The sequence below is a fragment of the Loxodonta africana genome, chromosome 3, assembly GCF_030014295.1.
Source record: "Loxodonta africana isolate mLoxAfr1 chromosome 3, mLoxAfr1.hap2, whole genome shotgun sequence".
NCBI classification, from domain to species: domain Eukaryota; kingdom Metazoa; phylum Chordata; class Mammalia; order Proboscidea; family Elephantidae; genus Loxodonta; species Loxodonta africana.
In genome coordinates, this window is record NC_087344.1 from 45,077,637 (window position 1) to 45,090,040 (window position 12,404).

Genomic DNA, 12,404 nt, shown 5'->3' on the forward strand with positions numbered 1-12,404 from the left:
CAGTCTCAGCTATCATGATAGCGTTATCAGTTGTCCATATCTGACTCCAGACTACCCACTAGCACTGTGTCCCACATAGTGGGACATGAACTTTAGGCCAGTAGTGCTTTCATTCTTATGGTCATGCTTCTAAGTATAGCAAAGGTACTATGGGTAAATATTGTGCGTGAGAGTGGTTTCCATAAAATGTAGTCCCCATCCCTTAGGGAACTTACGACTTAGTAGGGAAGAAATGACATGTAACTTACCTGCTCAAAAACCTTTCTTGTTTCCTTATTTCTAACTGTAATTAAGTCCGAGGGCTTTTAAGGCCCTCTGTAGTCAGGCACCACCCTCTTTACATAACTCCATGTCCTCCTTTTCAGAGCACTTACTCCGCTCTTATCCCAGCCATCGTACTTTCCTCAGAATGCCCATAAGTAGCCCTTAAAGATCATGCCACACAAACCATTCTTCATTTTGAGTGTGTTTATCATGTTTTCCTAACTAGATCAAAAACTGAAAAAAGCATTCTCATTTTTCTCTTTTCTCTGTTGAGCTCATAGTAGGTATGCAGGAAGTAATTGGCTGGGTTGATGTGAGAATATGCAAGGGATTTCTCTTGCCATCTCTTTCCAGTCTCCCAGTTGAAGTCTAAGGGAGGGAGTTTAAGAAAAAAAAAAGTGAAGGTTTTGAAATCTTTGGATGCAGAAGGGTTTGTTCACCTTCAGCACCTGGAGTTGAATATTCATACTTTAAGAGCCTTAATGTTGAGCCCCAACTAGACTCCGGCAAATGGATGTTCATCAGGTTTGACAGGATTAGGCCCATGAAGCTCACTCTTTTGACCACGACTTTCCACTGCTGCCTTCACCACCCCCTTTTCCTTAGCTAAGCAGAACATCTCTGTTTCCCTCTGCCTCTCCAGAGACATGAGTATTGTGATCCTAAAAGAAAGACAGAAAATAACGTTTTACCTCTACAGTCCCAGGTGTCTTGATTATGAGCAATTGTTAAATGAGGTGACTTATTTTTTCAGGGGTCCCTGAACAGAGTAGATGGAAGAGACTAGCTCCAAACTAACCTGAGAGAAAGTCTTTGTGAAGCCTCCAGAAGGTGTCAGCCAGGCAGTGTTACATGGTTCTGTTTCTTTTGTTTATAAAACTTCTGTATGTTTTGGGAGGGGGAGGCATAAAACCCTGTTCTGGCTTGTTATTGTAGCCTAGGCAGCTTGTTGGGTTTTTTAAAACTGAATATATCATTTCTAATTTTAATAGCTTCAACTTCAACTTGAAGCTGAAGAAATTTAGAACAAGTCCCACAAGAGCCAAAGTAGGACCTTGGGTATATCCCACCTGAATTTCGAGGCCATCTCAAGAATATATTTGACACATTGAACACTAATGACTGAAGAGCAGAGGAGCTGTGGAAGGACATCATGTATGAAGAAAGCAAGACATCATTAAAATGGCAAGAGAGAAAGAAAAGACCTAAATGGATGTCAGAAGAGACTCTGAAACTTGCTCTTAAGCATCAAGCAGCTAAAGCACATGGAAGAAATGAAGTAAAAGCTGAACAGAAGATTTCAAAGGGTGGCTCGAGAAGGCAAAGGAAAGTATTATAATGACGTGAGAAGACCTGGAGTCAGAAAACTAAAAGGGGAGAACATGCTCAGCATTTCTCAAGCTGAAAGAACTGAAGAAAAAATTCATGCAATAGTGAAGGACTCTATGGGCAAAATACTGAACGATGCAGGAAGCATCGAAAGAAGATGGAAGGAATACACAGAGTTACTGTACCAAAAAGAATTGGTCCATGTTCAGCCATTTCAGGAGGTAGCACATGATCAACAACTGATGGTACTGAAGGAAGAAGTCCAAGCTGCACTGAAGACATTGACGAAAAACAAGGCTCCAGGAATTGACGGAATACCAATTGATATGTTTCAACAAATGAATGCAGCACTGGGAGTGCTCACTCATTTATGCCAAGAAACTTGAAAGATAGCTACCTGGCCATCCGAGTGGAAGAGATCCATTTATGCCTATTCCAATGAAACGTGACCCAACCAAATGAGGAAATACATCGAACAAAATCATTAGTATCACGTGCAAGTAAAATTTTGCTGAAGATCATTTAGAAGCGGTTGCTACAGTACATCAAGAGGGAATTGCCAGAAATTCAAACCAGATTCAGAAGAGGATGTGAAACAAGGGATATCATTGCTGATGTCAGATGGATCCTGGCTGAAAGCAGAGAATACCAGAAAGATGTTTACCTGTGTTTTATTGACTCTGCAAAGGCATGGTTTAAAGTCAGGAAAGGTGTGCATCAGGGTTGTATCCTTTGACCATACTTACTCAATCTGTATGCTGAGCAAATAATCCAAGAAGCTGGGCTATATGAAGAAGAACGAGGTATTGGCATTAGTGGAAGACTCATTAACAACCTGCGTTATACAGATGATACAGCCTTGCTTGCTGAAAGTGTAGAAGACTTGAAGCACTTACTGATGAAGATCAAAGACTGCAGCCTTCAGTATGGTTACACCCCAAAATAAAGAAAACAAAAATCTTCACAACTGAATCAATAAGCAATAACGTTATAAACAGAGAAAAAATTGAAGTTGTCAAAGATTTCATTTTACTTGAATCCACAATCAACACCCATGGAAGCAGCAGTGAAGAAATCAAACAACGCATTGCATTGGGCAAATCTGCTGTAAGAGACCTCTTTTAAAGTGTTAAAAAGCAAAGATGTCACTTTAAGGACTAAGGTGCACCTGACTCAAGCCATTCTGTTTTCAGTTGTCTCATATGCATGCAAAAGCTGGACAATGAATAAGGAATACCAAAGGATAATTGATACCTTTGAATTATGGTGTTGGCAAAGAGTATCGAATATACCATGGACTGCCAAAAGAATGAACAAATCTGTCTTGGAAGAAGTAAAGCCAGAATGCTCCATAGAAGCAAGGATGGCGAAGGCTTCGTCTCGCATACTTTGGACATGTTATCAGGAGGGACCAGTCTCTGGAGAAGGACATTATGCTTGATAAAATAGAGGGTCAGTGAAAATGAGGAAGACCCTTGATGAGATGGATTGACACAGTGGCTGCAACAATGGGCTCAAGCATAAAAATGATTGTGAGGATGGCGCAGGACCAGACAGTGTTTATTTCTGTTGTGCATAGGATTGCTATGAGTCAGAACCAACTGGAGGGCACCTAACAACAACAACAACAATTTTAATAGAGGTGGAAAGGGGTGGAGATTTCTCTGCTTCAATTCCATGTTTCTGAGACACCTAGAATTTAAATGACTTAGCAAGTCACAGAGTTCACTGTAGCATCCTTCCCATTTGATGCTGCTACTATAAATTTAGTAAGCATCCGCCAAGCCCTATTGTATTCAGTAAATATTTATTAAACACCTACTGTGAAAGATACTGTGTTAGTTGTTGGAGGAAATGGCCCTGGATAAAAAGATGAATAAGGTGTCAGGCCTATTTTTAGGAAACTCAAAATTCAGTTATATGCATATATCCTTTTTAGACTATAAGAGGCAGATAGACTAATTATAATTTACATTTGTTTAAAGTATTATAAATACAGAAACATGAGTGGATTAACGGGAATTGTAGTCTGTGTGATTATTTGAACAATAGGTTAAAAAAAAAAGTCATTGAAAACTGGTGAAATAAGTTTACTCCTCTCTCTTACCCAGTATTCAACTATGCTACAAATGAAGTAGACCAGAGCTAGTGTTAACAAAGGCTAGTCTGTTCTTTAAGCTCAGGGGTTTGCCCTTATTTCTTGGTTAGTTCTTGTCTGATACATGCAGGTATAGTTTATGAATGCTTTCATGTTTGTTATTTCATTTGATCTCCACAACAGCCCTATGAGATAGGCTGCACAGATGCCATTATTACCAGCTTACAGGTAAAAATGTTAAGTAAATTGACTTGCTCAAGGTCATATAACTGGAAATCATGGTATCAAGGTTCCAGTCTTTTTATAAAATAAACTTTTATTTTGGAATAATTTTAGATTTACCCAGTTTTCCCTAATGTTAATTGGTGATACATTTCTCAAAACTAAGAAATTAACATTGGTAATTTAATATATACCTCTAGGGTCGCTATGAGTCAGAATTGACTCGATGGCAGGGGGTTTGATTTTTTGGTTTTTTTATATGACTATTTTTTTTTTATTAACTGATTTAAACATGCATCTTCTTTTGTCTCTAAGAGTTTCTCAGTCTTTTCTTGTTTTTCATGACCTGGACAGTTATGAAAAGTACTGGCTAGCTATTTTGTGGAATGTGCTTTAATTTGCTTTTGTCTGATGTTTTTCTCATAATTAGAGTAGGGTTATGAGTTTGGGGGAAGAATACCACACAGGTGAAGTGCCCTTCCTGCCACAACATGTGGGGATACATGATACCCACGTGGCATCATTGGTGAACGTAATCTTGATCGCTTGATTATGGTATGTTTGTCACATTTCTCCACTGTAAGTTATTATTTTTCTCTTTCCATGCTCAATTCTTTGGAGACGAATTACTAAGTCCAGCCCATAGGAGTTAGCTTCACCTCTTGGCAAGGGAAATATCTATATATTATTTGGAATTCTTTTATAATAAAAATTTGTCGCTTCTCCCCAGTATTTTTAAAATATTTATTTTGTACTTTGGGTTACAGTCTAATACTATGTTGTTTATTTTCTTGCACACATTGTTCCAGCTTTGGCCTTTGGGAGCTCTCTCTCGGCTCCTGTGTCCATTTGACATGCCCCATCCTTTTGTTTGTTGAACACTGTCTTATTTTCTGGCTCTGTCAGATGTTCCAGGCTCCTCTTGTATTTCCTATACCCCAGCCCTACAATTAGCCATTTCTCCAAGGACAAGTCCTAGTCTTTGACGCCAGGTGCATCATTCTTTTTGTTATATACACTTAATTTCCCCCATTGACACTAAGGAAAGGAATATACCATCTCATAAACATGATGATCAAAACCATTTTCTATTTGGGGTTGTTGGTTAAAAATCCCGATATTTTAGATGCTGCTGTTTTTCTTTAGAAGTTTGGAATTCCATGTTATTGCATTTATTCACAAGAACAAAATGTTTTCACCAGAAAATTAGCTGCTGACAAAATATGTCAATCTGCTCTATGCATAGAATATGTTCATTATAATAGCTTTGAGAGGTGAAGTTTGATGTTGGCCAAATAAAATACGAGTGTACTTTGTATTTTCCGTGAATTGTAACCCTTAAGCTTAGTTCATTCTGAAGATCTATGTAAATAAGCTTTAGATTTTGATTATTAATAGACTGAATGATTCCTTATATAACACTATTTTTTTTTTAAAGCAGGCTTTACATTTAACTTTGTGTTAGTAATTTTAGAATGTATAAAACATAGCTTTGGTTTAAAATAGCTCTGATTGAAGAACTGTTCAACAGTTTGGGGTAGAAGAAATATCAGCGTTATATTAGGAATCAGGAGACTTCTGTTTTAATCTTTGCTCTGCTTCTAACCTGCTGAAGATCCTAAGGGAATTTCTTAGATTTCGTCATCTCAGTGTTTTTATCTGCAAAGCATCGGGTCTAAGGTCACCCCCTCGCCCTTTTTTAACAGCTTTATTAAGGTTTTAAGGTCCCTTTTGGCAATTCTGTACTTTTTTTCTACTAGAATTTGGCAAGCCTGTGCATATGTGTGTGTGTGTGTGTGTGTGTAATACTGGAATAGGCCCAGCATGAAACTTAAAAATGGGCATTTGGTCTGGTTTATACCTGAACGGAATATTACAGGAAGTACTACAAGAGTAGGAGGAAAATCTTACAGAAATAAAATCCTTCTAAAGTTCTGGCCTTCCCACACAGAATTCATGAATTCCCTTTAACAAGATCTTACCAGTTATAGAAGTTTGGAACACTGCCATCTTCAAAGTTTGTAATTCCTGTTTTATTAAGCAGACATGGCTTTCTCCATCCTTTGATACACACACCTTGTTTTTTGAAGATGGGTTTTTAAATTGATATATAGAGATTTTACTTATCTTCTAAAAGAGAATCAGAGGTTATGTCTGTGTTTTAATTCTTTAACATCTGGCTTTATGGAGATGAAAGAGGGAAAAAAATCTGTATTCCTTGAAACTTGGCCTCCTGACAGTGATTTCTCAAGTTAGAGATGGCACAGAGAGTGAAGACAACAAGGGAGAGTGTGCAGGGTTTGAAAATCAAATGACATTTTGTGCTGTTGCTTTAATTTGTTCTTAGTCATGGTATTTAATTTACATTGACTTCTAAACAAAGTCAAAGAGAGCATGAGATTTTTAAGTTTAAGAAAGGAGTTGGGTCACATGGCATTTAAAAATTGAGGAATACTAGTATACGCAATACACTCTGGGGAGAATTGCTCCGCTTAACCCAGAATGTAAAGACTACGTGGAATGAATATAGAGAGCGGAGAGAAGGAGTGTGCTGTCTCGTTAGGGGGAGAGCAACTAGGAGTATATAGCAAGGTGTATATAAATTTTTGTATGAGACTGACTTGATTTGTAAACTTTCACTTAAAGCACAATAAAAATTAAAAAAAAGAAGACTACATAGAATGTGCAGGAAACAATGAATTCTGAGTATTTGCACAACTATCTTGATGTCTTAACAAAAATATTACAAATGCAATATATTATACTATGTAGCATACTATATAACTATAGTTCTGTTGTGTATATGGAGCCCTGGTGGTGGAGTGGTTAAGAGCTCAGCTGCTAACCAAAAAGTTGGCAGTTCAAATCCACCAGCTGCTCTTTGGAAACACTATGGGGCAGTTCTGCTCTGTCCTATACGGTCACTATGAGTCAAAATCGACTTGATGATAACAGGTTGTTATATATATAGTAGAGCATAGTATTCTTTGTTACAAATATAGTTTTTCAAATAACTGTAATTGTCAGTTCTAGAACTGCTTTTCTAGGGGAGAAACTATGCTTTTAAATTTTAAAGTCTGCTTAATTGATGTCTTGTAAAAATTATTGAACTTTGTTATTAAGTTTTTAAATGTCAGACCTTTGATTGTGTTAGGTAAAGCAGTATTCTCCAAAAGACATCGTTAATGCTTTTTTATTCTTTCAATAAATACTTATTGAGAACTTACTTTGGGTTATACTTCTTGAATTAATGAATTTTGGGTTTTATTGTCTTCTATAAGCTTGTTTCAGAACTCTTACTACCTTAGATACTTCGTGTGTTTTACCTGAATCTATTTAGGAATAGTGAAAATTTAGTTTCTCTTTCCTTAGTAAGTCCTGCAGAAGTTTTAGTAAACTGGTACATGTTCAAACCTGTTGGCAAGAATGGATAGATGTTTTACATTATTCTTCAGTGAAGAGAGATGTTAAAGGGTAACAGATTTACTTTCTTGGAATACTAGGAGGGTGAAAATTTTATCCACTTGGTAGTTGCTTCAGCTATAGCTGGTAGCTCAGGTTCGTTTGTTTTTAAAACCGTATGAGTCTCGTTTTCCCTTCTGTAACACAGGTACGGTATTTTTTTTTTTTAATTTCTTACAAATACTTGGGTAAATTTTTTTTTTTCTTTTTTGGTAGAAATACATTCATAAAGTTATAGTAATTTTTTTTAAACTCTATGAAAAACTTGATTATATATACATTAATGAAGAAATTACTGTGAAAAATAATTTGTTCGTGTACTAATAATGACACTTCTGTAGACGATAAGGTGTCTGAGGGCAAGGAAATATCAGGTTTTTTATTTTCCCCAAAGTATGACTGTCACAGAGAAGATGTTCAATCAATAAATGGATTGATCTACATTGAAGGACATTGGTTAATTGAATTTATATTTTTTCAACATTTTATTATGAAAGTATCAATCATTGAGCAAAGTTGAAAGGATTTTGCAGCGAATACCCATATACTCACTTTCTAGATTCTACCGCGAACATTTTACTCTACTTGCTTTATCATACATGTCCATCTACCCATCTCTCTGTCTGTTCATTAATCTATCTTATTTTTGGTGCATCCGTCTCAGTGATTTTTCTGGATTATCATAAAACTAATTTGTATTCAGGGACTACAGTTTGAACTGATGAAAGAGAAGGGAATGAGGAGTCAGCTTTAGGTATTAGATGTAGCTCTGTCACTGCCCACATAAAAAATACTCTGATAAATTGTGTTTCCTTGTTAATGTTTCTGTGATTCTAATACTGTGTCAACATTTACAGTAATTTTGTGATAGTTCTTTGTTACTGAATATCATGATGGTATGAAAGCAGATTGTGGTTGCTTAGTGTTGCCATTACAAATAACCTTAGCACTATTTCACGTGGGACTTAACCTTTCATGTATTTTATATTTAGGAGTAGCCCATCGAAGCCAGAGCAGTGAAGGAGTCAGTTCTCTCAGCAGCTCGCCCTCTAATAGCCTTGAAACACAATCTCAGTCTCTTTCACGTTCCCAGAGCATGGATATTGACGGAGTTTCTTGTGAGAAAAGGTAAAATGAAGCCAATAAACTCTTTGATTTATAGAAAAAGAAAGATCCATTCACTATAGTCCCTAGTTCAGGGACTATGCCAGCCCAGAGCCCCATGATAGTCTTTAGCAAATTAGAACTAAATTTATTAAATGTAAAGGTCTTTATGTTATTCTGAGATGTTCTTTATGCCTTTTTTTTAGTGTTAAAAATTGTCTTTTTATGAAATAATGTATGTAGGTGGTAAAAAAAATTTTTTTTTAATGTCCTTATTTTGTAAATACAAAGTAGATGACTATATGTCAATCTCTAAAAGTTTTTCAAAGTTTTACTGTTCAGTGAAATTTAAAAGTTTGGAGGGTTTAGTCAGATAAGCCAAATATGTAGGAGCTACATAAAGACCAGGGTAGCCTAGAGCAGAGTCTCCCTCTGCTGCAAGTGTGCCGTGAATAGGCGATAAAGTGCCTGAGATATTGATTCTTTTGACCTTTGGGGAAGTCACAGCTCTAGGACCCATCTCCTCTGCCCTCAAGCAGCCCCCTCTGTTTACTTCAGTGTGCCAGCCAAATACCATTTTCTCAGTGTGTCCCGGTGTAAAAAAGCATGGAAAGCACTTGTGTAGAGCTTTAGCATTCAGTTAGGTCGAGAGTGAGAAGCCAGATCAGACACCATCCCACAGAAGGTCAGAATTCAGGAAGGACTATACTCTCAGGGAAAAGATAAAGTAGGAAAAAATCTACCCCATAGAATAAGATTATTATGTTCTCATTGCCTGTGGGTGGGATATTTTTAAAAAGTCAGCTCTTGAGATTTCATGACCACTAGCTGACTGTCATGTAATTATTTTTATTATTGGAATAGCCCGAAAAACTTCCAGCTAAGAATTGTTATATACAATGGACCCAGATCTGTAGTGCCTTAGACACCTAGCGGAGACAAACACAAATCTTCCAAGACTTCAGAGAATTATTCCATTGAAAAATTCTAAGAAATAAGAGCTCATTGTCAAAAATCATAAAACACACTAGAAAACAAATCACCATGAGCAGAATCACTAACAGCAGAATTGCTTTTCCAAAGACTTCTGAATTGTAGAATTATTAGATACAGAATATAAAACACAGATGTTTAAATAAAAAAGGAAATTGAAAACACAAATAAGGGGCAAGCGATTATAAAAACAACCAAATATATTTGGAAAAAAAGCAAATAAAATTTGTAGAAATAAAAAAGATAATTGCAATTAAAAACTTGATATAAAACAGTGAATTTGACATAGCTGAAGAGACAATTAGTAAACTGCAAGATAGATGTGAAGAAATTACCCAGAATGTACCACAAAGAAAAGAAAATGAGATGAAAAATATGAAATATGTTTAGAGACATAAAGGATAGATGTTCAATACATGTCTAGTAGGAATACCAAAATAAGCAGATTTTTTTCCCCCTTATTCTATATATTTCCTCTACTGGTTTAGAAGACATCATCAAAAAATAAATGACTGAGAATTTTTCTAGAGTTTATGAAACATATGAATCCTCAGATTCAAGAAGCCTAGCAAATCCCAAGCAGGATGAACAAAGAGAAATTCATAATAGACATTTCATAGAGTAATTTCAGAACACCAGAGACAAAGATCTTTAAAGCAGCCAGAGGCAAAAGTGCAACTATCTACAAAAGAACTACAGTTATAGAACCATCTTTTAAGAACAAGGGTGAAATAAAGACATTTGCATAGTAAAACAAAAAAAAAAAAACCTGATAGCCTGCCACCAGAAGATCCTAACATTTAACAGCTGTGGTTTAAGAAGAAGAAAATTATCTCAGAATTAATGTTTGAGAGGCAAGAAGGAAAGATGAATAAGAAAATAATAAACGTGGTCATTCTGAACAGGCACTGATGGTATAAGTTTCAGATGGAGGAGAGGAGTAAAAATCAGACAGACCTAAAATCCTGGACAACAATAGCAGGTAAACCAGGAGAGGGATTATTAGAGAAAGCATTCTAAGGTCCTTGTACTGCTTGGGAGAGGGATGGAAATACTGGTTAACTTTTAGATTTTGATTTAAGAGTACTTGTTAAATTTTTAAGAGCAACTACTGAAAGAATAGAAACAGAGTGTTGTTATAACTTCCAAATCAGTAGAAGAAAAATATGGAGTATGGGAGGCAGGTGAGGGAAAACTTAGATCAGTTCAAAGAAAAAGGAGAAAGATACAAATGGATTTAAAAAATGGGACAAATAGCACAAAATAAGATGGTAAGAAGAATTAAAAATATATCAGTAATCAAAATAAAATGTAAAAGACCAGAAATTCCAATGAAAAGACAAAGGTTCAATTAAAAGGCACCAATTGGATTAAATACAAAACAAACCCCAGCTTTATACTGTTTACAGAAGGCATGCCTGAAACATTAGGGCAGAAAATGTTGAAAGTAAAAGAATGGGAAAACGTACACCATGCAAATATTAAACAAAAGAAAATTGAGATAAACATAGTGATAAATGAGACTTTAAGGCACAAATCATTCCTAGAAATAGTCATTATGTAACAGTAAACATTTACTCGACCAGTAGAATACAACAGTTTTGATGTATGTGCCCTTAGTAATAAAACAACAAAATGTAATAAGGGAAATATTGATAGAACTACAAGAAGAAATTGGCATATACATAATTGCAAATTTTTACACATCTTTTTCCTCTATTAATAGGTCAAGAAGGACAACATCAGTAAGCATATAGACAAATTAAACAACACAACTTATAAGCTTGATTGAACTGAAAGATACAGAACTTTGTACCCTGCACTTAGAGAGTATACATTCTTTACTAATACTCATGGACCCAAAAAGCTGCAAGAATCAGAATCATGCAGATCATGTTTTCTGACTATTGCAAATGAGGTTATAAAAATCAATATAGAAGAAAATCTTAGACATTCGGAGTTTTTTTTTTTATGAAAGACCATATTTCTACATATCCATAAGTCAAAGCAGAAATCACAATAGAAATTTGAAAGTATCTAAAACTGAACAATAACAAATATTATCAAAATTTGTCCTTTGAGGAAAATATAAAGCTTTAAATATATTAGAAAAGAATAAAAGGTAAAAATTAATGAGCTAAGCATATAACCTGAAAAGTTAGTAAAAGAACAGCCATATATACTCTTCAAAGTAGAAAGAAGAAAACAATAAAGATGGATGGGAAATTAATGAAATGGAAAGTAAATGTATACCAGAGATTATCAACAAAACCAAAAATTACTTCTTTGAAAAATGATAAAAATTGATGAACTTTTGGCAGGATTCATCAAGGAAAGAAAAAAGTAGCATAAACATGACAAAATACAAATCAATTAATGATAAAAGTCTTAGCAAATGAGAAACAGAAAGGAACATTCTTAAACAGACAGTGTGGCAGAGACAGAGTTCACCAAATATTGCATATGCTACCCGACATTTCCCAGTCTCCTGAACAGCTGTATTGGGGCCAAGTGGCTAGTTCTGGCGAGTAGCCTGTGAATGGAAGTGACATGTGTCCCTTTTGGGCAAAGGCATTTGAGCCTATGCTTCTCCTCTATCCCTCTCTTGTTCCAGTGACCTTGGACACCATGTATTGCAGATGGCATAGATTAAAGTTGGAGTAAAGATGCTTCATTTTCATCAGGCTGCTGAAGCAGGAGATAAATCCTTTTAGCGTTAAGCCTCTTAAGATTTCAGAGTGTATCTGTTACCACAGCATAGCTTATCTTATTCTGACTGCTCTGAAGGACATCTACCAAAAACTACAGCAACGCTCATATTGAGTGGTGAAAAGTTGGAAGCACTCTCCTGAAAATCAGGGATAAGAAGAAGGATGACTGCTGTATCTGCTTCTGTTCAACATGGGGTTCTACCCAGTTCAGTAAAACACAA

The 12,404-nt window shown here is 35.8% G+C and overlaps 1 protein-coding gene across 4 annotated transcripts in view; it reads left to right on the forward strand.

The window, feature by feature from the left end:
* Window positions 1–12,404, forward strand: part of UBE4B (ubiquitination factor E4B) — a 158,407-nt gene that overhangs the window by 78,373 nt on the left and 67,630 nt on the right. For all 4 annotated transcript variants that reach the window (XM_064281259.1, XM_064281258.1, XM_064281257.1 and 1 more), the window contains exon 3: window positions 8,368–8,503. In XM_064281259.1, coding sequence (XP_064137329.1) covers window positions 8,368–8,503 — 136 coding nt within the window. The remainder of the gene's footprint in view (window positions 1–8,367; window positions 8,504–12,404) is intronic.